The sequence below is a fragment of the Protopterus annectens genome, chromosome 7.part0 (assembly GCF_019279795.1).
Source record: "Protopterus annectens isolate FY-2018-M chromosome 7.part0, PAN1.0, whole genome shotgun sequence".
Classification (NCBI taxonomy): domain Eukaryota; kingdom Metazoa; phylum Chordata; order Ceratodontiformes; family Protopteridae; genus Protopterus; species Protopterus annectens.
The window spans coordinates 702,396,458-702,423,603 of record NC_056739.1 but is presented as its reverse complement, the minus strand read 5'-3'; the positions used below and the strand labels follow the sequence as shown (position 1 = coordinate 702,423,603).

Below are 27,146 nucleotides of genomic sequence, written 5' to 3'. Positions count from 1 at the left end.
GTTTCTTTCCGGTTTTGCTTTCTATGGTGGTGGGTTGCTCCTTTCGGCCTTGCCTATGGGAGGATCTCTGTAGTTTGCAAAGGCCTTAGGCAATATCCAGACACTCATGGGTAACAGGTGCAAGCCATCCCTGGGACAGCAGCATGTCTCACTATGGAGTCACCTATTACAACTGTATCAGGCATGTTGTTTCTCCTTCTGTCCTGTGACTGTTTGGCACACCAGCTTTGTATACTATGTGTTACATGTGCTATGTCTGGAGTTTGTTTTATTGGGTGTCTTCTTTGGAGGCTTGTGTTGGTGTTGTGTGTTTGTAATTAGAGCCTCTGGGAATGTTTTTGTGTTTATGTGTTTGGTTTACAGTCATTGTAGGTCTATGTGGGACTGGGTTTGTGGTGTATGTGGTTACCTTGTCCACATGACTAGTTTTGACAGTACTGATTTGGGGGTGCTCAGGCCCTAGTTTGGCTACCTGGTTGCGTCTATCACATACATTTGTATTTATTGGGGTGAGTTGTTGTGTGTGTACTTGGGACAGGTGTCACATTGCCACTGGATTCACAGATTCTACTTGTTTTGCCTGCCCTTAGTGGATTGTATGTGTGGACACATTTTATTGCCATACTAGTGATCACTGATTACTTCACTTTTCATGTTAGATCTATCATGTGGTAGCTTCTACATTCTCTTCAATGGTTTAGTAATTTATGGTGTCCAGCATGACAGATGCCTGGGTGTATGGCATTGTGTCTTGTTGTTTGTGATTGCAGACTCCAAGCACTCTTTGCTGTGTTCCTGGTATGCCTGTATTACATGTTCTGCAGTGTGTCCCATATTCTGGACCTGCACAGGGCTTTTCATGGATTCCACATTGGTTTGTAGGGGTGCAAGCTATGCTTTATACATGTGTTTCACTGTGGTAGTCTGGCCAGGGACTGTGGTCATGATGTGTAACTACAGTGTGCTTACTCTATGGTCTGGTCTTACCAGTGAGGGATACACTTCTCATCTTGACATCCAGTACACATATTTCTGATTATCACATCCAGTATGCTTACCCCTCTTGTGGAAGTGTTACATTTTGCATGTCCGTTTTGTTTGATGGGTTCTGGGAAATTGTCTACACTTGTGTCAGTGCTAGTATAATACAAAGAGTATAGTGACATACCCCTCAAAAGCTGACTTCACACTTCTTTGGACTGAGATGGTATCCGTTAAGCCCACTGGGCCAGTGGAAACCACAACACACAATGGTGACTCCTTCACAGACACTTTCTACGGGCATCTCTGAGATAGCATGGACCATGCAATCACTAATAGAAACATGACCCTCTCCGCCAAGGGAATGTGGCTTGTCTGGTGGACCCCAGCCTTACACAGACTGTATAACAGATGAAGGATACTAATGCAAGACAGAGCTACATCTCCTAAAGGGAAGGCGGCTGTGAGCAGCACTAGTAAAAAGCTACATTCTCTCATAAAGACATCCAAGGTCAACTTTGAGACATAAACTCCAAAGACGGTGGAGATAACCACACTGCCTTCTTCAGTTATGTCAGACACCTGGGTGGGAACCCTCAGATATGCTCTGAGTTGGTACACAACATATATTTCAGTGACCTGACAGATATTGGCAACATTCTGGCAGACAGGTCAGTATAATTTTCCCCCTCACTCACCCCCAAAAGATGATAGTTATCACAGCTGAATGTAACCTCACTGTCATCTCAGATGTCCATGTGGGAGCTGCACTCAGCAAAGACAAGAACACAGCATCATTGGGACCTGATGGTATCCCCAGTTGTGTGCTATGTGAACTCCAGAAGGAGCTACACCCGTATATACAAATGCTATTTAACCTTAGCCTTGCTACAGGATATGTACCTGAACACTGGCGTACAGCAACAGTGGTCCCACTCCGCAAAGGAGATGCCTCCACAGACCCCGGGGACTACCACCACACAAGCTTAACCAGCCTTGTCTGCAAAGCTATGGAAAGAGTCATTATGGAGCTCTTAAACAGAGACATTGGTGACCTACAGACCCTTGATCCCACCCAGTTCAGCTTTGTACAGGGCAGATCCTGCATTTTGTACATGTTTGACTATTTTGATACTGTCAGTAGGGCCATTGATGAGGGCTACGCTGTCCACACAGCCTACCTGCACTTGGCTAGGGCCTTTGACACAATACCCCACTCAGGCATCATAGACAAGCTCAACAGCTGAAATATCAAATCATATGTCACAGGATAGTTTGCAAAATGGCTACGAAACAGAACCCATAACGTCGACATTGCAGGTGCCTTGTCAGATTCAAAGCCAGTCACACGTGGTGTCCCACAAAGATCTGTCCTGGGACCCATATTATTTGGCATTTACTTTTCAGATGTGAAAGCAAACATAGAATGGTTGTGGCTGACAAAGTTTGCAGATGACTGCAACCTAGGCACCATATGTGAATACATCAGCCAGCACACACATCCTACAGAATGCCATCACAAAGACAGATAGCTGGTGCCGGAATCATGGCCTGAAACTGACTGCCACTGATGTGTGGTCATCCCCTTTGGGAGGAGAAAAGTACACACAAATCAATACATAGACAGCAACCCACTGAGCACAGAATAAAAATCAGACTACAAATCAGACATGTGGTTTGGGGGGCTTGTTATCTTCCTGTCTTCCAACAGTTTGTTGTCTATTCCTTCTGGCATGTCATGGGATCAGTTGCTAGTGTCCTCTCCTGCTCAGCTGGTGAACCTGGGAATATTGAGGCAATGTTACAATTGACGCATGTACACAGACAACCCTCTCCTTCTCCCACAAAACACAAATGCATGCAAGAGATGCAACTATATAGCCAACCTGGAGGCTGAGCTCTCTCAACATAGGACTGGCAGGACCAGAGAGGAGGAGAAAGTGACCACACGCACACCACAAACCCAGTCTCACATAGCACTATCACAACTTCAACTCATACACATAAACACACAAAGACATACTCGGAGGCTCTGATCACAGATCTACCATACCAGCAGAGGCCACCACAGCAGACACCCAAACAACTGCCTCCACAGGGCACAGCACATGCAACACATAAACCACAGAGTCAGTGTGCCAAACATTCACAGCCCTTAAGGCCAAACACAATGCCAGACACACTCATCATAGGTGACTCCATAGTCAGACACACTGACGTCCCGCTCACCAGATTGGGTAAGGTGAAGGTCACAGTAAGCTGCCTATCGGGCGCTGGGATCCACCACATAATGCAAGCACTCAGGTCACTCAACTGCAAGTACAAGTATGACTCAGTCATTGTCCATGCTGGTGTGAACGACCTGCGATGTACCTCCCTGGACTACATGAAAAGAGACATAGAGGAGCTCTCTGCTTATGTAGCCCAGGCAGGTATGACCCTGACCTTGAGCAGTATCCTACCTTCACCAAGAATGATGCCACAATACAGAGATAAGATGATCAGCTGTTATAGTTGGCTTAATCTATGGTGTCATTCAAAGGGGATCCATTGTCCGTCTGCCTGGGATGACATGCTGGACAAGCCACGCTGATTCGCAGGGGACGGTTTGCACCTGTCATCCCTGGGCTTCCAGAATTTGGCTCAGGCTCTTGCAACCCCCATTGTGCCTTTTTTAGGCAAGGCTCAGATTCTAAACCTACCACCCTAGAACACAAGAAAGGAAGTGAACTAAGGGTGATGCTGCTCAATGCCAGATGTCTCAACCTCAAGATGCACGCACTCGAAGCCCTTCTCAGTATGGGGAACATCGATGTCTGTGCTGTGACTGTAACCTGGTTCAAGGCTCCTGACAGCACCCCAGCAGTATCAGGTGTTACCTCATATCATGCGTTCCGGCCCCAAAATCCGGACGACACCAAGAAAGGAGAGTGGGTGTCCATATTCATCAAGGACACCCTCACCTCAAGGTTGGTGGCAACACACGATGCATCGGAGACCATCTAGGTGCAATTAACCGTAGGCAAGACTGCTCGGCAGTTCGTAGCAGGTTACAGGCCATCCTCTCAAACTCAGGAACCTCACACAGCTTTCCTGAAAACACTGGAGGGGATAAATGTATCTCCAAACACCATCATACTGGGTGATTTCAACTATCCCAATATAGACTGGGATCACTAATCAAGCCCTAATCAAGCCCCAACACTCTAGGCCAAAGGTTCCTAGGGTTCATAACCTCAAATGCCATGGAACAACTAGTCACCATCCCCACAAGAGGAGACAACATACTAGATGACATCATCACGAACATGGGGTCACAATGTTCAACACCAGAAGTATACCCATCATTGATGAGATCAAATCATAAACTAATCTCACTGGATGTCCACATCCCACCCCCACCCCAGATAAAGAACACCACAGTGAAGAACTTCTCGGAAACCAACTTCACACTTCTAAAGACTGGTGTGGTCTCTTTCAAGGCCCCCAAGCAAGCAGAAACCATTACCCAAGCTGCTGAATCACTTACACGTGCCTTCTACCAGCACCTCCAGGACTGCATGGATCAGGCAATCCCACACAAAACAAAGACTCTTTGTACCAAAGGCATGTGTGCAGTCTGGTGGACCCCAGCCATAAACATGCTCTACATCAGAAGGAAGGTGCTACTACACGATAGAGCAAATATCGTAGAAGGGAAGACACCCCTGCTCATTATGTGTAAAGAACTGAGATCTCTCATAAAATCCTCCAGGGCACATTTTGAGAGAAAACTCGCTAAGGACTCAGAAGACAATCATGAGGCCTTTTTTAGCTATGTTGGAAACCTGGGAGGTGACTCCCAGATATGCTCAGGATTAGTTCATAATGATGTAAAGATCACTGAACCTACAGACATTGGCAACATAGTGGCTGACAGGTTCAGTGCATATTTCCCTCCCCCAAAGGGAGGGATATCTATACCAGGGGATTGTAGCCCCTCAAACATCTCAAATGCTCAGGTGAGAACTGCTCTATCCAAGGCGTGAAACACAGCATCCATGGGACCGGATGGTGTCCCCGGTTGTGGGCTCCACGAACTCAATGAGGAATTGAACCCGCAGTTAGGGCAGCTGTTTAATCTTGGTCTCACCTCAGGATATGTACCCAAGGAGTGGCGTATGGCAATGGTGGTCCCACTTCACAAAGGTGGTGCCTCCACCAACCCCGGACACTACCGTCCCATCAGCTTGACAAGCCTGGTCTGCAAAGCTATGGAGAGGATCATAATGGAACTCATGAATGAAGACATGGGGGACTTGCAGACTTTGGATCCAACACAGTTTGGCTTTCTCAAGGGCGATCATGCCTTTTAAACTTGGTTGACTATCTCAGAATGGTCACCAAGGCCATTGACAAGGGCAAAGCAGTCCACACAGCCTACCTTGACCTGGCAAAGGCTTTCGATACAGTACCCCACTCGGGTATCATTGACAAACTCACCAGCTTAAATGTAGACCCATACGTCACAAGATGGGTTACAAACTGGTAAGTGACAGCACCCACAGGGTCAAGGTTGATGGCGCCATGTCACACTCAAAGCCTGTCACAAGTGGTGTCCCACAGGGCTCAGTCCTGGGCCCACTTTTGTTCGGCATCTACTTTTCAGACGTACAAGCAAACACAGGAGGATTATGGCTGACAAGGTTTGCAGATGACTACTAACTGGGAACCATAGTTGACAACCCATCTGACACAGACATCCTTCAGACGGGTCTCATAGAAATGGATAACTGGTGCCAGAGCCATGGCCTACAGTTAAACGCTAAACAATGCATAATCATACCCTTTGGGAAGAACAAGGTTACCCCTAGTTCCCATATAGGTGTTACTCCTCTAAGCACAGGAGAGGTTATCAGGGATCTGGCCACCCAGGTTGACAGTAACCTTTTGTTTGACACTCACGTTGCCAAAGTAGTTAGGAAGACCTTCTACATTGCCCACCTCATCATGCAGGGATTCACATCTAGATCAAGGGAGGTCATTGTTCCCTTGTACCCATCACTCATCAGACCAATGATTGAGTACAATGCCCCATTCGGAATGTTTCTGACCCAACACCTGCAGCAATTGGACAGGCCCCACACATTGCTCACCGGACGGATAAAAGGTCTCAAATGTATGTCTTATGCTGCCTGACTGCAGGAACCCCAGCTCTATTCAGTCGCCTACCATTTGCTCAGAGGTGGCCTGTGCCTGACATACTAGGCCATGTCCAACCTGGAATTAATGAACATGCTTCACCTCAAAACCTCTAACTCCATCAGATCTACATGGGCAGGAGACTTAAACCTCAACACGGCTATTCATAGGGTGTGCTGGAGGGACAGATTTATCACCGAGAGACTCCCTATGCTGTGGAACATCATCCTGGTACATGTGAGGCTGAGCACCTCGCTGGCTTTGTTCAAGAGAAATCATGACCAATGGATGGGTGATCGCAGGTATACCCCAGGGATAACCTCAGTGTCACTGCTTGACTGAGGCACAGCGACATAATGGGCATATTATCCTTAGAACTGAAGGGGTGGCGGAAGCCACAAAACTCTGGGGTAGGCTTATATATGCCCTAGGGCAGATAGCCTAGTATGAACCTATGCACCTATGAACATAGGCCTGGTGCAGTTCCTGCTATTAGGATAGTGGTCTACAGCAAGCTATTTAGTAGTAGGCAGTTTTAGCAATTGGTATTTGACCATGGCTAATCCATGTTGCTTCTTGTTGTGGTACCAACATGGGGGTGTGGTTATCCATGACATTTATTGCTAGTCACCCTCGTTTTGTAGCTTGTTCCATGTTTTTGCACATGTACATCCCTGTATGAGGTGTGACATGGTAGTGTTAGGGTGCTGGTGTGGGCTTTGTCCCAGTTGTCTATTACAGCACTGATATCTACATCCTCTATACTGTGTGCGGTTACACTTCACACATCTTGCTGTTCATACTTCTGGCATTGGGTAGCATTACATCTAGGTTCCTATCCTTGTGGTACCTATGAATGTGGGTTTGTGTTTTTGTGGTTTGTGATGGGTGAGGGTGGATGTTAGTCAGGGTCCTCAGGTGTGCATATGGTACATGGTGTTACATTACTTGACACATGGCATTCATGCCTCGGGTGGTGCTGCAGGGCTGCCTCTGTCGGATGCACATACTACACTCCCTGTACATGTTTGGAAGCAGGTTGTGTCATGTTAGGCATCCCTGTTACTATATGAGTGAGTCAGAGCGGGTATCAGTCCCAGTGTTCCTACTGACCAAGTGTATGAGCTATGCGTTGCCTCTTTGCCAAGGCCAGGGCATACTGGGCACGCCTCCTTCTGCCTACTGGGGCAAGGTCAGGTTGTTTCTCCTCCGAGTCACCCTCTGCCTGTGGTGGCCTTGGCAATGGTGGGGTATGTTTGGCCCAGCCCTATGCTGGTCCTGCTGCAGCTGTTTCTGCAGGATCATATTATGTAGCATAGCACATATCATGATCATTTGGGTACATGTAGTTGGTGTGTACTGCAAGGCTCCACAAGATGTGTCCAGACACCGGAACCGTGACTTGAGCAGCCCAAACACACGCTCTATGACATTACGTGTTTGTACGTGTGCCTCATTATGGCATTCCTGTTCAGGTGTGTGTGCATTTCTGATGGGTGTCATCAGCCACGGCTCAAGTGCGTAACCTGCATCCCCCACTAGGTGTCCGTGTGGGAAGTCCCCACTGGCAAATGATTGGTACAGCTGCGTCAGATACCAGATGTGGGAATCGTGGTAGCTCCCAGGGCAGCCAGCACACACATTCATTATTATGCCCTGGGCATCACACACGACCTGGCAATTGATGGAGGGGAATCCCTTGTGGTTCATGTAGGCTCTACCCCGCTCACCGGCTGGTGCTTTGATGCGTATGTGAGTGCAGTCTATTGCACCCAATACCTCAGGGTATCCCACTATTTGCTGGAAGAGACGCATATTGCTGGCCACAACCTCACAGTCATTGGGAAATGTACATGATCACCAACATGTGCTGACATGGCATCCAGGAACTGGTGCAGTACCCTGGAGGCTGATGCCTGTGATATCCCCATCATATCACCAGTTGGTCTCTGGAAGGTACCTATTGCTAGTATTCTTAGGCCAACACATACCTTGGTTTCCACTGGGATGGGTTCCCCTCTGTTGGTTCTGTGTGTGAGGCGTGGCCTGCACAGCTCGACAATTTGCTGCAGAAGGTCTCTGTCCACTCTGTAGCGCTCTACTATCTCCAGCTCATGTAACCCATGGTAGGTGACCCTGGGCCTGTATACTCTTCTCCTTCTCCTCACTCTGGATTGTCTGTCAGCATCTGCATTGTTACCACCCTCAGCAATTCGCCTATGCCTGATTATAACAGCTATGGAAGCTCCTAGCATTTCTGCTCTGAGTTCAGCTTTTTTCAGTTTTCAATTCTGATAGCTTACTTTCTTGCAGTATCTCTTGTGAGAAACACCCTGCACTGCCCTTTGCAGTGTTTTAAGTGCTGGGTTGGGCTTCTAGTCTGCCTGTGTAATTGCCTGCTTCCAATTGTTTCCACCAATTAACTCCAGCAGTATCCTCTAGCAGTTTCCCTGTTATCTGGTTGTTTCCTTTTTCCTCTCTGTTTCCTGAGAGGGAGCAATGTGCACACCAGCTTAAGCATGCTCACAGTTACTTACACGCACGCACGCACACATCCCTACACGGTGTTACATGCGCGCACACATCCTTACATGGTGTGAACTTGGCTGATTCATGTTAAAATGCACGCACACTGCCTTACACACGTGCACACCCGCGCAAACCGTTGTAAACGGTTTGCAACATGCTCCCACATATTGAACCTGCCTTACATGCGCACACACGCGCGCATGCACGTATATCAAGAAAGTTGGAGTGTAGGGATAGTGTGCACCCTCTGTTTCTTGACTTTTCTAGTGTTCTGTTGGGACACACCTCTCTCCCTGATGTCTGTCTGTCATCTGTCACCTTACATTGCCCTCCAATCTGATACATGTATTTCTATCATTCCCCCCGTGATGTCACCTACCTCTTACTCTGTTCCTCCCCCTTCTGTAACTCTTACACTACTCAGAAAGTGCTCATTACCTATGTGGCAGTGTGATTCAGTATTGTAACCCTCATTTACATAGGATTGCCTAGTAATGCTTAGTTACATGTCTTACACGGAGCTTCCCCCCCTTGACAACCACTAAACGGAGGCCATGTTGTTTTTGGTCTGCAAGTCCTTCCATTGACATTCCATGTAATACATAAATCCCACAATTGTGGGCTTATAAGCTTCGGTTTTCAGTTTTAGATAGTGCACCCCGCTTATGCTGGTGTGCGCTGCAGTTAAACATCATAATCCCCCGAAAAAAAAAAGTTGTTTAAAATATTTTTGCAACACTTTTTCATGCCAATGGCCACATATTTGGCCATTGGCATGCTTAATGAAACATATGCACCCTTTATTTGGAGCTGACATAGCTCCATTATTTTGCAAAAATGTACTCAGTTGTCAGCTGAGTACATTTCTGGAGCTAACACGTCCGTTACACGGACTGGTTTGGGCTTCTTGGATCGCTCAGATACCTCATTTGCATATCTTTCAGCTGCAAATGAGGTATTGAGCATTTCCACGCCCAGTCCGTGTAAGAGATGTGTTAGCTGTCTCTTACATGGAGGTTTGGGCTGTTCCTGAATCGGGAGGCTTACACGGAGGCTTACACTACTCTTAAACTCCGTGTAAGCCTTCCTGAATCTGGCCCCTTGTCTTTATGGTAGGTAAAATGTAAAAAGTAAGAAGGAAAACTCTTGTTAGTACCCAAGTAAATAAAATGATTATTAGCAATGAATGAGAATTATTCCAGTACAGAGAACTGAACAGCCAAGCCTTCTTGATCAGAATTCAAAAGGGCTGCCAGCTGAAAGTTCCCATGAGTTAATTGCAATGTACATGGGGTATGTAAAAAAAAAACTTATCACGGATTCCTAATTAAATCCAGATATCTGTAATCATTTTAGAAGTAAAGCATAAAACAGTATGCACACTGAGAATTTTGAACAGTGTTTATGGCAACTGGGGAGAAATAGCCAAGTAATGGGCCCCTGTCAATGGCTGTGTGGGGGGGGGGGGCTCTGGGTTTGCACCCCCCTGCAAAAAATTCTGCAGGCTCCCTTGTCTGTCAACCGCTTAGAGCAAGGAATTTGGATAAAGCCTAAACTAATACTGGGACAAAGGTCCAAAAATAGGGGCAGGTTTTATATATTACTCTCATAAACTTAGAAAGTTGCTAGAATAACAATTTTTTGTTAGCTTGCATTTTCTGAAGGACATGGTGTTTGAAACTCAAATGCCTGACATAATTTTAATGGCTTCAGTCCTCAGTTATTTGCCAGAAAACCACAACATTTATGAATAACATACTAAAAGTATGAAGCAAAAATCTGGATATTCTGTGAAAATCTGGATAGCTGAGAGGTATGGTATCAATACAATAGATAAAGGAAAAATAAAATCATAGCAATTTTAAAATTTGTTAATGAAGTAATGAACAAAAATGATCTCTAGAACTTTTTTGTTTGGATCATATCTAAAAACCTATTTAATTGCTTCTTTTCTTGGGGAAATATATAAAAACTTAGTAATGCATATTATATAATCAATTACACATACTAGCTTTATATTGCAAAGCAAAACTTATACATGGGCAGGATGGACTGTATGTGTGGTAGGTAGCATGTGCTATGAATTGTTTACAGATTTCATTCTGCAAACTGTCCATTTTGTGATGTATTTTATATCTGTGTATTAGAATATGTATTTGCATTTTCCTTTTTTCACATTTCATGTCTTATATTCTAAGTTTTACTTTGGCATACCCACCCTGCCCTTTATTTTTTTCTCCTTTGTAGACATCAGAATATCAAATCTAAAATGCAAATAGTACATTGCTTGAGCAGCCAATAGACAATGATATGTGGAACAGAAGAAACACAAGATTATGGCTTTGCTTCTACCTTGCTTCATAACTACAAAAAAGTTTCATTTTCTGTTCCATTAAACTAAGCTCAAGTAAAATGCATACTACTTGAATCTGAACACAAACATTTTAGCATCTTCATTCATCTAAAAATCCTCATTAGTCACAATTTCTTTAAATATTTGCTTTCCTTCTCTTTGGTTTCACACCTTCTACATGATGCTGAAAGCTTCTACGTGTCCTCAATACATGGAATCTAGGAAATTACTTAAATTCACATGTGACTGGGATACACTGATTTGGGCGCTTTTTTTTCTTTCTGATGTTGTGACACTGTAGAGTTGTTACATACAAGTATGAGGTATGGGAGGGTTCACTTTACTTCTTTCAAGCTGCATCATTACTTTGACATTGTAGTAAATATTTGTAATATGAAAGATCTAATAAGAGACAGTGCTGAATTGGTACCAGTAAGAACTGGCAATCTCAATCAGCCCCCTGTGACACACACGCCCTTATAAAAATGTAAAGGTGTCTCATACAAGGTTTTATACTTTATTAGCTACAGAAACTACTTTTCAGCACAACACAAGCATTTATCCCGTATACTGTTATAATACATTAAGGAATGTTGCTTTTATTAAATCTGAGAACATGATAGTACTGTACACAAAATATTACCATCAGCCCATGCATTTCTGGGGTCTATATTACATTGTCAAACTTCAAAAAGTTAGAACGATATAATATCAAACCTAAATGTCTGAAACATTAAAATAGTGAACAGAAAGAACAGTGATTTTCTTCCCAGGGAAAAGAATCACTGTTCCCTAACAAAAAAAAAAAAAAAACTCCAACCTAAAACTTAAACCAAAGTGGGGGGCTTCACCCCCCCCCACACACCACCCCTACTTAAATATACCAACTCTGAGATTGCACCACAGTGGAGGAAATAGCAAAGCCCCGAAAATGGCCCACCGATTTTTTTCCCTGGGGAAAAAAAAATCGATGTGCCATGGCTTCGCTATTTTCAGGTTTAGGATGTTTAAGTTCGATATTACATCATTCGAACTTTTTGAAGTTCAACAATGTAATATAGACCTGCATTTCTGTACTCATGTTATTAAGTTACAAGTATTAAGCACATTTGTAACATGCAGTTATATGGGTCTGTCCTCACATTCCACAAGGCATGCTGAATAACTTTGTATTATTCCCAAACAAAGTTTGATAAGTCAGTACCCGGGGGGATCCCTTTAGGAAAGTGCATAACAAAGAGGCAGAACTATGGGGAGGCACAACAATGTATACTTCTCCTTTCAAGGGTTAGTGCTTGCATCTCAAAATGTTAAGGTTTACACAAAAGTATTATTAGTCAAAGTTCATAGGTTCATAGGATGATACTAGGCTATTGGCCCAGAGGCGCTTATAAGCCTAGCCAAGAATTTCTCCCATGTTCCCTCAAAGTCAGCACCTGTTTTCCCTGTCTAGCAGAGACACAGGTGGGATCCCAGGGGTGTATTTTCTGTTTCCCATCCAGTCGTCCAGGTTCTTCTTAAACAGGGCTAGAGAGGTACTCTGCTTGACATGGAGAGGGAGTCTATTCCACAGATGGGGGAGTCTTTGGGACATAAATCTATCCCACCAACAAGTTCTGTTTATCTCACAGACCAGGTTAAGGCCTTGCATGTGGGTATCCTGAGTGGAGTTTGTCTTACGGATATGCAGCAACTCCATCAAGGCTGGGTCTGAGATGGCCTTGTATGCCAGACACAGGTCACCTCGGAGCAGTCTGTGTGAGACAGAGTAGAGGGACAGGGCTTTTAGCCTATATGTATAGGATAGGTGTTTGAGACCCTAGATTTTTCTGGTCAGGAGCCTCTGTGGTCTCTCCAACTGCTGCATGTGCTTGGCAAGGTACATGCCGAAGGGGGTATTATACTCGATAATGGGTCTGATAAGGGAGAAGTACAGGGATGCTATGACCTCCTTGTTCCTGGATGAAATACACTTATTTATGAGGTGAGCCATGTAGAAAGCCTTCCATACAATGGAGGCAGCATGGTGGTCAAAAGTGAAGTTGCTATCAACCTGGGTGCCCAAGTCCCTCACGACTGGTAGCATGCTTAGTACATTGTTATTAATGTGATAATTAGTGGATATGCCATTTTCCCCAAAGGGGATAATGATGCATTTCTTGGCATCCAGTTTGAGCCCATGCTTCTGTTACCAGTCATTAATTTTGGTAAGGCCCTCTTGGAGGATGTTCACATTACTAGGGGAATTTAAGACAGCAGCCAGCTTGCAGTCATCTGCAAACTTGATCAGCCACAGACCACTGGTTTTGGCTTACACCTCAGAAAAGTATATCCTAAACAGTAGAGGCCCCAAGACCAGTCCTTGGGGTACACCACTCATTACAAGTCTAATACTAGAGGTGGCTTCCCCTACTTTGACTGAGTGAATTCTATCAGTGAGCCAGTTAGCTACCCATCTGGTAACATATGAGTTGATGCCTAGCTGGGAGAGTTTATATATTATGCCCGAGTGGGGAAATATTACATTCATTTTCTGCCTGCTATGGACTCGAATCCTACTACACATAAGACCGTAACCCTACCCATGTGGCTAGTTGGATGTTTTAAATTCACTAAGCAGCTCATTTACAGAGTAAGAACTTTACCATCCACTGTACTTTTCAGTTCAAAATCCAGGGCTTGTCCAGGATTTGAACCTGTGACCTCTCGCACCCTAAGAGAGAATCATACCCTTAGACCAAGCCACAGTGTACCCCTTTTCTAAATTTGTACATCTGCCACTGTACAATCCCCAGAAATGTTCTTTTTGGGGTACAGAGCACCACATTAGACTTGCAACTATGAGGTTATGTCTGAGCTAATATTAAGTGATTCTATTTTTTGTTTTGCAGAACTAATGCATTGTTTAGAAGTCCAAGTTTTGCTTTTTTATATATAATCAGTATTTATAAGAGTGCCAGTGAGTGTTGCCTGATGCGATGTGACTATAGAAGGAAAGCTAGCCTGTATACTCCAGTAAATGCTTTACCCTGTTTGGGTACTAGACCATCTTTTCTTGTATATGTTGCTACACATTATTAGTGGCTCAGCTGGATACCATTAACTAGTTACAAGTTATGTAACAGAAACCAACACTTGCCTCTTTCTTCATAGTAGTTTAATGCTTCCTGAACCCATGTATAATTTGATTTTCCACAGACACTGTAGTAGTTCTTGTTTTCATATCGTCTGCTTTTGCTCAGCTGAAACCTGCAAAATGGAGATGACATAAGGTTGTTTAGTTATTGGCAGGAAAAAGCCACAAAAACAGAAACTACTTCAGACAAATATTTTCAAATTCAGCAGTACAGTTCAGTTAATAACTTAATTAAAGTTCTTTAGAAATGCATCTAACTTCTTATCCATCATTGTATTAACTCCATACAGTTCCGCATGGCAAGTGTTTCACATAGTTCTAGACTCTTAACTTCTTAGACTACATGTGTACCTCTTCTTTTCATGTTTTTTATTACCAGGTTTTATGTGTCCTAATGTAAGTAGGTGATAACAAATCACTTCAGGTAACACAATTACATATCAAAATTTTACTTTACCAGCAGTTAATAACCAGTCAGGCAAGGAGTATGTACCAGATAAAAAAAAATGACTTGACTTTAGTACAATTTCAATTAAACCAAGTCTGGATATTCTATTTATCGTTAGTCATGCTGCGTTCTAACAATTATGGTTGAACTCTCTCAGGACCACAAACACTCTCCCATGTTCCACAATCAAGAATGTATTGCAATCCATGCAACAAAATTCCAAAAGGCAAATAATATAACATAGACGGATTTTTTTGTCTTTCGGCTTTTCCCGGTTAGGGGTCGCCACAGCAAAACTCCGGTCCGCTAATGATTGGTAGTAGATTTTTACGTGCTGGCTTGCCGGGCCTAACGCACAACCTTCAATGAAGGAACGCCCATTCACGCATGTCGCCACACAGAAGATGCTCTAACTGAGAATTGAACGGACAACGTCTAACTGTGAGGTGACAACGCTACCGCAGCACCACCACCGCAGTCAATATAACATATACGGATGCATTACCTTTCCCAATAAACAAAGGCAAATAATTATAATAATAATAGACATTAAGTATGATACATACAGCTTTGATAGTATTTCTTTTAGATGCTGCTTAATCATAATGCATCCGAATATAACATATACGGATGCATTATGATTAAGCAGCATCTAAAAGAAATACTATCAAAGCTGTATGTATCATACTTAATGTCTATTATTATTATAATTATTTGCCTTTGTTAACTGGAAAATTCAGACTTTGGCAACTAAGCATCTTCAATAGAAGCCTTAGGAGAATACCTCCACAGAAATAAGGAGAACAATGAGAAAATGTGATTCAAAGTAAAATGCAGTGTTTAAAAAATTCACTTAATAAAGGTATGCAAATGTACATGTCATTTAAGAATGGACATAATAAAGACTAGTCTCATATGAATCTATGAAACTATGAAGAGTCCAGTACATTAGAAATATTCTAAATAATGCATCAGGGTACATGAGGACAGTGACACCCAAGTTCTTTATGCAAAAAATGCAAATTTCAAAAGTCACATATTATAATGTGTCAATTATATTGACAGTTGATAAGTTAGGAAAGAGACCTAAGGAGGGAGGGCATTCATAGAAAGAGAGTGAGGAAATAATGAGATCACAGAGAGAAAAATGTAAATGTTATAAAGAGAAAGGAGAGATGGAACCATTAGTGTGTAGGAATAAGAAGAAACAGATTTATGTAAGTCAGTACAGCTAGGATGGCATAGGAAGGAATGAGAAAAAGAGAGAAAGTAGAAGATAGCTGGAAGCGCAGTTAACTTTAGTTGGAAGGCAAAAAGCTGATTTCTGGACTCCGAACATCTTAAAGTGTAGGAAGAGAGACTTCCCTAAAACACATTGATAGGTTACGCTAAACCACCCCCATATATTATATTTATCCTTGCTAAAATATGGCAAAGATGGACCATTTCACATATTTTAATAGATTAATACATTATAATTTAATTTATAAATCTATTTTAAATATTTAGATGCACAAAACATGTGTATTTTAATATATATAACACATATAATATAATATATATCATATGGGGGAATTCAGTGAAGCTTACATGATTTTTTTTCATGTACGCATTATGGTGCAATGCATACACGAGCAAGAACATTTTTAGATTTAGTAAGTGCTGCTTAGCAGCGAGCATACATGCACAAACAGGGAAAATTCTGTGAAATGCAAATTACCTCATAAGCAGGTGAATCTTATACAAATGAGGCAGGTTAAGAGATCCAACAAACAGAAATGCATCCTTGTAGACTCTGTGTCAGTGTCTGTAGTGTATGCAGAATATTTCCATTTACAGCAGTCTACACAGACAGAAGGGGAAGTAAAGCTCCACAAATATAGGCAGACCTCCCTTGAAAATGTTATACCACATACAGATAAGTGCAAAAGTAACATTAAGGATGTCAGAAAGAGGAAGGGAATGTTTTTTAATAATCTCAGCATGTTTGAGTTGTGTGCCTCAGTGTGCAAACATGCTTAATAGAAAAACAAAGAGGAAAAAAACATTGTATAATATTTTTCACAAATGCATTATAGGACTTTGTGCCAGATCTGTACAATGGTGCACTGGTGCTGTTACCCAGCTCATACAGTTATGAACCATGTAGTTTCCAGGCTGTCAACACAGATATGCATGCAAATGAGGTGTTTATCTTGAATAGCAAAAAGGAGTAAGCGTGTCTGCATATCTACTTCGTGTAGGCTCCTACATCATGTTGATATTTCCATTGGATGTGGATGACATCGGGGGTGTGTCCTGTTACTTTTAGGAGTTTTTAGTTCCCGGTCCTCGTATTTGTGTGGCACACCACATAGCAGAGCATGTTCGTGTGGAAAGACCACCCAAGGTACAGTGATGATGTAGGCAACAAGTAATGAAAACTGGATATATTCAGTTAATAATTTGGACTGCTTCATAAGCTATGCTGCACAGCGCATAGCTTAATGTGTTCATGTGAGCACGCTACCCATGTGACAGTGATGACATAGGCAGCAATCAATGTAAAGCAGATATATTCAATGAATATTTACTATTGTGTATAAGCTATGCTGACTGGCTCATAGTGCCCTGTTGCACATTAAAGTAGGGACATTAAATTATGTTAATTTCAGTCTAGGCAGGTGAAATGTATCATAATTAGCCAATCACACATGGTGGACCTACAGCAGACCCGTATAAGGTATGCAATTCACCCCAGTTTTCTGTACCACTATAGTACAGACTTCAAAAGTTTAACTGAGATAATGCTAGGGGCTGCTGCAGCTATGCTACATCTATATATGCTAGATGCTGAAGTCAGTGCTGCTGACAATAGGCCTAGGCTAAGAAAGAGAAGAATGTTAAGGCTCAGGGTAACCTTCCATGAGCTACATGAGTCGGAGACTGTACAGTGCTACAGTGTATACAGTGATATATTACAAGAACTCACTGAGCTCTGCCACCTTCAACTCAGAGCCAGTTCTAACTGAGGGGAACCCATCCCAGTGAAAACAAAGACATGTGTAGCCCTTAGGATACTAGCTACAGGTACTTTTCAAAGACCAACTGGGGACATGATGGGGGTGTTAAAGGCATCTGCATCCAGGATACTCCACCAGTTCCTGGATGCTATGCTTCTACATGCTAGTGAGCACATATATTTTCCCCTCTCTCCTCTCCCCTGAAGAAAAGGCCAGCAATATGCAAAACTTCTACCATGTAGCACACTACCCTGATGTAATGGGTGCCATAGACTGCACTCTTGTACACATCAAGGTACCACCTGGTGAGCAGGGTGCAATTTATGTTAACTGCAAGGGGTACTACTCCATCAACTGCCAGGCCATGTGCAATGCCCAGGGGATTATCCTGAATGTGTGTGCTGGCAACCCTGACAGTTTTCACAACTCCCATATCTGACACACATCACAGCTGTACTAGATGTTTGCTAGGGGGGACATCCCACAGGGCCATTTACTGTAAGATGCAGGCTACACCCTGGATCCATGGACGATTACACTCATCAGAAATGCACACATACCCAAGGAAGAATGCCATAATGAGGCACACTCACAAATTAGGAACATCATAGAGTGTGTGTCTGGGCTTCTGAATCTGCTGGAGTCCTGCAGTATTCTCCAGTCACATGTGCACATATATTCACAAATGTGCTATGCTACACAAACTGATCCTGTGAAAACAGGTGCAGCAGGCTCAGAAAAGGGAAGGGATACACAGCCACCAACCAGTGATTAGCTCACCACAGTCAAAGGAAGACTCGGAGGTGGAACCCCCTGCTGATGTTCCTGTAGCAAACATAGGCATGCTCAGTATGCCTTGGCTTTGGCTGAGAGCCAAGGAATAGCACATTCACTGACAACCTAGGGACCTAGGGACTGGCACCTTACTCCTACTCACATACACATATTGAAATTGATGCCAGGCAACTCACACATCCAATACATGGATAGGTACAGGATGTGTGAGTTGCCTGGCATCAATTTCACCTTACTCCTACTCACATACACATATTGAAATTGATGCCAGGCAACTCACACATCCTGTACCTATCCATGTATTGGTTGTGTACTGCTTGCATCAGACAGAGTCAGCCCTGAACTACAGTTGTGTCAACTGCTGCATTTACAAGGTAATTTCATAACCTACACAGTACTCATAAGTGTTACTATGATACTTCAGTGTATGTATGGAGCTGTTACATTATGCAAGTAAATATAGTGGGTAAGTTGGACAAAAATGACATACACATGGGACCACAGTACCCATTCCTCTATCATGTATCCATGGAATATTCATGCAGTCCTACTGCAAGAGATTACTGTTACATCAGTCAAGGGAGATGTTAGACAGAGGGGTTAAATGATAGACTATTGTGCAACCAGCAGAACATGTGGTGTTGTTCCCTCACCCTCAACGCAGCCTTATTCCATTGTAAATGCTGTAACAGTAACTCATCAATGGTATATCAGCATTCCAATCAGTCTCACAGCAGTAACATAGAAATTGATCTTACATTGTATGTCTTAGGTAATGCAGGAATAACAATACATATTTACTCAGGTGATTGTGATGTGAATGACCCCTGTCTGTTAAGCAGCTTGTGTGTCTCAAAGGACTAAGGCAATTAGCTCATGTGATGGTGTTCATGGTTCTAATCTGCAAGTGTCCACTTCATTTGGATGTGAGGTGTTAATAAGTTGTGGTTTACAGACTGTCAGTCTGTGTGTGCTGTAATATTATTAACCTCTGTCACATATTAGTTAAATCAGACATCTTTAGAAATTTGTAGCCAATTTGAGTGAAGTGCAGCAGCGCAGAGACTGGGACAGATGTCATTTTGTATAACACACAAAATCCCAGACTGGAGTACAGATAGGTGTGGGCTGGAGTCAGTTTATAACTAGTGAAAATCCCACTGGGCATGCTCATACATTTATTTAAACAGAGAACAAATCTGTTGCTCCTCATACAATAACTTTTTATATATAGATATGTTTGTAGATACATACATATATGTATACATTTTTGTCTCTCACTATCTCTCTCTCTCCCTATAGATATATGCCTCTCTCTCTCTCTCTATATATATATATATATATATATATATATATATATATATATGTATATATACACACACACACACACACACACACACACACACACACACACACACACACACACACACACCTCCATTTATATATATATCCCTTTTATATACATAAATATATATGTTTATATGTGTGTGTATGTATGTCTGTACTGCCCTACCTATCCTGATAATGGTGACTAAAGCTGCACTATGACAAATACATAATGTTGGTCAAGGGACCAAAAGTAAGGGATCAGCAGTAGATAATGCACTTACAGCCTCTTGTGCCTGCTGGATATCACCACACATACATCAACAAGTGAACAGGTTGTGTAATGTATAATGTTGTCTACTCATGCATTGACAGGGCAAATTGTTTTTGCCTGCAGGCATGCTTGTCCAAATGCAAACAGCCACATATGGCCAAAATAGCTACTATTGCCACATAGCAAGGATATAAAACAGCTGTCTGACTGCTAGGCTACTAGATGCAGCTGACAGTAAGAAGCAATGTCACTCTGCAGGCCACAAATGCTGTTCAACATAGGCCTAGTTTATGTCCTCCACAAGTAGTTTGCCTTCAGTCATTTAGAAAACAGACTTCAGTTGTGGCACGTGTGATAAGTAGTGTATAAGACTTGCTAGGTAGGGGTTCTAATCTCCCTCCAACACACTTGGTGTGTTTGTGTGTCTATGTGTATCTTCCTGCCAAACAACTACCATCCCCCATTGAAAACCCAACTGCAATGGTTTTGCACTTTTTGGCCCTTGCAGTTGATGCAGACCTCCAAACTCCTGTCTTCTATAAGGCCTGCTGATGTCTTAAGACTACCAGCTTCCATTCTAATGTCAGACTTAAGCTTTGATGCATGTGATAAGTGCTGTGATCTGTAGTGTGTAAGACTGGATAGGTAGGGGTTCTAATCTCACTCCAGGCCACTTTGTGTGTGTATGTGCATCTCCCTGCAAAATAAATATAATCACCACATTGACTTAGAAAGAGGTTGGGTGTTTTAGTTGTAGCAGGTGATAGAGAGCTCCAAATTCCTGTCCACCATAAGGCCTCCTGGTGTTATCGAGCATAAGTGTACCTAAAGAGATGTTACTAGCAGACATGAGCCATGACATGTGTGTTAAGTACTGTAATCTGCAGTGTGTACCATTAGATTGGTAGGCGTTCTAATCTAATTGCAGCTAACTTGAGGTGCGTGCATGCTGTGCAGTGTTTTGTAAACATTAATTGGTAGTGGTACTATTCTCACTGTAGCCAGGTTTGTGTATGCGGATGTTAGAGCATTTTACATCAGCGTTCTTACCCTTATTTACATGATCAGCACATACTGGCCCTGTCCAAGAGGGACACAGGCAGACCCCCTGTGATGAAATGATGGTCACCCAGACAATCATACAGATTACAAGATTGCATCTGAAGAGGGCCAGTGAGATGCTCTGTTTGCCATTAGATGGGAGTCTATTTAAAGGTTTGTTAAAGTTTGGTAGACATATCTTTCCCATCAGCATGTATTATTAATATCACATACCAGGTTAATGTCCTTACAGCAAGTAACCCATGTACCATTTGACTTGCAGATATGCAGCATTTCCAATAAAGCAGGATCAGATATTGCCCCATCTGCAAGGCAGAGATCATCTCTGGCTAGTCTATATGACACAGGCTACAGTGATAGTGATTTCAGACCATCCCCATAGGACAGATGCTGAAGACTTGAATTTCCTTTGTGAGGAACCTTTGTGTTGTGTGCAGTTGCCACTGGTGCTTGGAAAGGTACATGACAAAATGGCCATTGCACTCAAATATTGGCCTGCTGAGGGAAGAGTACATGGAGGTTATAACTACTTCATTTTCAGGTGACAGTCCCCTCAGTTATGAAATGACCAAGATGTAATTCTCTTCTTAGCAACGGGGAGACATGGTGATCTATGGTAAAGTAGGTGTAAACCTGTGTTGCCAGGCATGTGTGCCCAGGTCTATCACCCCTGAGAATGTACATCAGGTGTTGTTACTGATGTGCTACTTACCAGGAACACCGGTGTTACAGATGGAAATGATACTACATACATCTGCATGGAGTTTAAGGCCATGAGTATATCAACAAACATTTGTTCATGAAGACCCTCTTGTAGGATATTGAATTCAGAGATTCTATGACCACTTCCAGTTTGCAGCCATCAGCAAACTTTGTCAGCCACAGACATCCACTTTTTGCTTGTGCTTTGAATAAATAGATTCCAAGCAGTAGAGGACCCAGAACTGAGCCCTGTGGAACACCACTGGTTACAGATCTGCTACTGAAGATGGATTCCCCTATTCTGACTATGAGTTCTATCTGTGAGCCACTTAGTGACCCCTCTAATGATATTAATGTTGATGCCTAGTTGGGTGAGTTGGTCAATGATGCCTGAGTGGGAGATAGTGTCACACAGCTTGGCTAAGTCCAGGTGATTGTATGCACAGATGTCCTCATCTGGGTCCTTGGTGACTGCCTCATACATGTCCACCAGGTTTGCCAGGCATGATCTTCCTTTCAGAAGTCCAAACTGTGTAGGGTCAACTGTTTGTAGATTACATATATCTTTGCGGCAAGGTCCATGATGATTTGCCCCATGGGCTTACAGATATGGCTTCTCAGGCTAATAGGTCTATAGTTTCCACGGTTGGTGGATGCAACACCTCTATGCAAGGGAATAACAGTTGTCATTTTCCAGTCAGATGGGATGTAGTTGTGGTTACACTATGATTGCAAGGAATTCCCAATGGTGTTAGTGATCCTTTTTGGATCCCATGTAGGATGCAGCCTGGGATGTTAGCAGGTCCAATAGATGCTGTGTTTTGCTCCTTAGAGAAGCCATTTACAACCTGATCTGTATGTAGAAGGTATAGAACAGGTTGTAGGGATGTCATGTGGTATGTGTGATGGGGATAGGGGAGCCAAGTTGTCACAGAACCTGTCAGCCAACAGGTTAGCTATGTCTACAAGCTCATTATATGTGGTATCATTGACTATGAATTCACCAACAATCTGGGCCTTTTCTTTTAGGTTACACATGTAAGTACACAGTGCTTTGTAGTTGTCCTTTGTGGAGAAGGCGAATTTTGTCACATACTTTCTTTTGCAGGACTTCATAACAACACTATTTGCTTGTTTATGCTGAGGAGGATGTGCTTCCATTTTAAGGGAACTCCCTCCGTCTTACTGTTACACAGCAATGTCCACCTCTTATTTTTCAGTCTGCTAATGGCAGTTGTCCACCTGGCAGGTTTACTGTGCCATGGGGAGCTTGTTTTGCTCCTGTCAGGTGCAACTGAGTCTATGCAGTTGTACAGGTGCTTGCATAAAACATTGGTGTAGAGCTCGGCATATAAAGCATTGGTGTAGAGCTTGGCATAGTTGCCTGTTCCATCTGAGGAGGGAAGTGCAGTCAAGCTATTTATACCATCCCATAACAGGTTATAATTTGCTTTGTTGAAGCTTATTACTGTATTTGCTGCATGCTGCAGGGGGGGGTCATGTGTGATACTTACTTTTAATGAGACCGATTTGTGGTCAGATCTCACCAAGGAGGACCTCGCAGTGGATGTGCTACAGTATTCACCCATATCGGTAAGTACCTGATGCAGTGCATTGGCCCCCCTTGTGGAAAAGTCATGCCCCTGGTTGAGGTCATTGCAGTTAAGGAAATGGGCTAACCTTTGGGCAAGTGAGTCTGAGCCCAGTCGGTGGGTAGTTAAAGTCACCCCAAACCATGCTATTATGATGTATCTTGATAGACACAAGTAGATTCAAATAAGCACAGTGGGTGCCCTGATTCATGGAGCTGCTGCTATAGCTGACAATGACTTGATTAGGTACCCTTCCAGCAGCGAATAACACCTGTAGTTTCTCCAGGGAATCACACTGTTTAACCAATCTGGATATGTATCTATCTTTAATGAATATGTATACACTACCTGCATTAACTTGCACACTTTAAGTTTGAGGTCTGAACATGTAGAAGAACGTGTAGCCTGGTATGTCTGTGGTGCTGTCCACAGCCTTGAAGCAGGTGTCTGTGACTGTGAAAATGTGTACATCTTCCAAGGTGGGGACACCTTCCAGTGAGTGAAGTTTTGTGTTGACATTCCTGGCGTGTAGCAGCATAACTGTATTGTTGTTTGTAGATGCCATTTCCTCATTGGAAAGTTTTATGCTTGAGACACCACCTTAAAGATGCACTATGGGGATGTCAACAGCCTTGGCCAGTAGACAAATTCCCAGGGGTGACAGATAAAGACCATCTCTGGCAAAGCATAGAGGTCTGTTGAACAAGTCACCCCAGGCTGACATGTAGTGGATCCCCTTACAATGACACCACACGCTAAGGCAATTATTGAATTCAATCATTTTCTGTGTGTATTGAGCTGTCATCCTAGGTGAAGGTCAAATGCAGTTGAAGGCCATAAGCATACCCGCCAGAGACACAGAGCCCCCAAGCTCTGTCATGTCTCTGCATATAGTCCAGAGAGGTATGTCTCAAGTTGTACACATGAACAGGAACCATGAAGTAGTCATAACAGTAACTGATGTTGACAGACTTGCATGCATGTGTGGTATGGCATATCCTGGCACCTCACAGACAGCTAACTGGGACCTTTCCATTATGTAACCTGGTGAGAGTAACATCAATGTGTCTCATGATGTAAATACCTATGAGTAATAGGTTTGATTCTGTGTTTGGTGAGACAGTGGTGCATAAGCTATTATGTGTACTGTGTTCTGCAAAGGTATGATTATGTGTATTGAGCTTGCATTGGGTTTCTGAGGTGTCTGGTGTTTGTGCATTTTTCTGGTAAGGAGCTCCTCACATGTAGGTATGTGTGATGTGGGAGTGGGTGGAGTAGGAGGTGAGTTGTGCATGTTGGCAAACTGCCCATTGTCATATGTACTGACTGGTGTGTGAGACAGCATGGAATCAAGGTTTTTAATATAGTCACATCTCTCACACGTTTGTTTGTGTGGAGTAGGAGTATAGGGGTGAGGATGATTTCCACATCTCGTCAGCAGTCATTGATAATGGGTCTATATTAGATCACCGAACACTTAAAAAAGCGAACGGTGATTGATCGAACTTATGTAAGCGAAAGCTTGCAATCTCGAACTGTCAGAACAGCAATTTTCTTCCTAGGGAAAAAAATTGCTGATCCAAAACACATACACACAACACAAGCACACCAAACAAACAGCAATCCACACACATACACCTAAAATCTGACACCCAACCCTACACTAAACTATACACACACACCGCTAACTATCCACTTACCTTAACCCAAACCCTAATCTTAAGGTCCGTCACTATCACACACTCACCTCACCCGCTCCCTAACCCTAACTCACCTAACCCACCCTAACCCTCACGTCCATACAATCGCACACATACCTAACCTGTGCCCTAACCCTAACTCACCTAACCCGCCCTAACACTCACATCCACACAATCACACACTTACCTGAACCTGACCCATAACTTTCCACCACAGCACTGAAAATACCAAAGCAACAGAAACCGACAACCATATTCTTTCCCTAGGAAAAAAATCGGGTTTCTCTTGCTTCGATATTTTAAACTTTCGCTTACATAAGTTCAATCAGTCACCATTCACTTTTTTAAGCATTTGGTGATCTAATATAGACCCATTGATAATGCCATTAGCAATAAAGTCTTGCTTGGTTGTACTTCACAGCAAGCCATCATTAGGCAGTGGCCTGACAGGTGCTGAAATGTAACATGTCATCACCTTTATATAGTTCTCCTAAGGTAAAACAACACCTGACAGTGTGCCATAACATGGTTGATTGAGTACGATGCTTTGCCAGATATGTGGCCCTTGTGTTAACCATAATCCTGTTATTAGGCATGGTTGCAATAGCATACCTACAAATGTGACTATGTACAACTCCAGCAAAGTTAGTGTCAAGCTGCTACACCTTTGAGGTTGACAGCTTCAAACACGCTGTTTTTAGGCATTCCTTGCAGTGAAGATGTGGATATCTGTACATGCACAGAGAACATGTTCAACTTGGCAGTCATTACTTTGGCCTTGCAACTCTGCAGTGCCTGTTAAGCAACCAGACAGCAAACTGGATGTTGTGTGATATGATGTAGGAACACAAAAATGTGTTCAGGTAACATAAATGTACAGTATGACATACCTAGGACATGTGGGAGGTAGAAACACTTTGGCCAAAGGTGGCCATTCCTCTGCAGTAGGCCTCAGATCCATGTCATGCAGATGTCCACCATTATGCTGTTGAAAGACAGCCTGCATAAATTGCTGTGAAACTGTCACCTAACATGGATCACTGCTGCTGTGGAGCTTGTTCGAGCAACCTTGGATGTCTATGTCACCTGACATTGAACATTATATTGTGATGCTGCAGTTGTGCTCCTAATCACCATTAGGTCAGTACTTTAATCAAATCCTAACAACCTCGGAACACAAGGCACAATACATGCAAAACTCAAATGATTGCTCTCATTGCTAATCAAGGCATTAACATTGAAAGGGTATGTCAAGCTTACAGAGCCTTGCATGACGTGCGACAAGTATGTGGATGAACAAACAGGCTGTTGCCTGCTTCTCATCTTGAGCTTGGTACTAATGTTTTGCGTCTGGTGAGAGAAAAAGTATAGGAGCATGGTATCCCATGAGAGATTGTCTGTGCTGAGACCAGCAGCAGTAGTAGTAGCCAGTTACCAAAAATTCAGGGGCTTCCCTCTTTTCAGCATTCTTCTCAAGGTAATTGTGTTATTTCAGTACACACTGCTTGATTAGTGTTTAACTGCAGAATGTGTGTAAATACTCCCTCCATACCTTCACAGGGTATATGCATTACTTTCCCCTCCACTGTTTGCCTGTGCTCTGTACAGACTCAAACACCTTGGATGATAATTTTCTTGGAAACCCTGATGGAATTAATTGCAATACTGAGTTGCACACAGGACAACTAGCATGCAGTGGCAAGCACTACCCCAGAACAATAGTCTGATATTTAAAGCCATGAAAAGATTTATCATGGAAATGATTAGTAACAATGCAGTACACCTACAGACACTGGACCTAACCCAGTTTGGTTTTGTCACGGGCAGGTCATGCCTACCCTAACCAGTGGACCTCACTGCATGTTAAGCAATACAATGGATGAGGGGAAAATGACTCACTTCACCTATCATGGCCTGACAAGGCATTTGACACTATTAGGTCATCAGGCATTATTGACACAATCTAGAGGTTATTTACAAACTAGTATGTCAGCTAGTGGATAGCCAAGTGGCTCACAGATATTTTCCTGGATGATAACATCGGGTAGTCCACCTCTACAATGAT

General features: G+C 43.0%; 1 protein-coding gene across 1 annotated transcript in view; it reads right to left on the bottom strand.

The window, feature by feature from the left end:
* LOC122806079 (flocculation protein FLO11-like) overlaps positions 1 to 27,146 on the bottom strand; it is a 244,101-nt gene that overhangs the window by 197,172 nt on the left and 19,783 nt on the right. Inside the window, exon 2 of the mRNA XM_044076318.1 lies at positions 14,184 to 14,293. Within this exon, the coding sequence (XP_043932253.1) occupies positions 14,184 to 14,293 (110 nt within the window). The remainder of the gene's footprint in view (positions 1 to 14,183; positions 14,294 to 27,146) is intronic.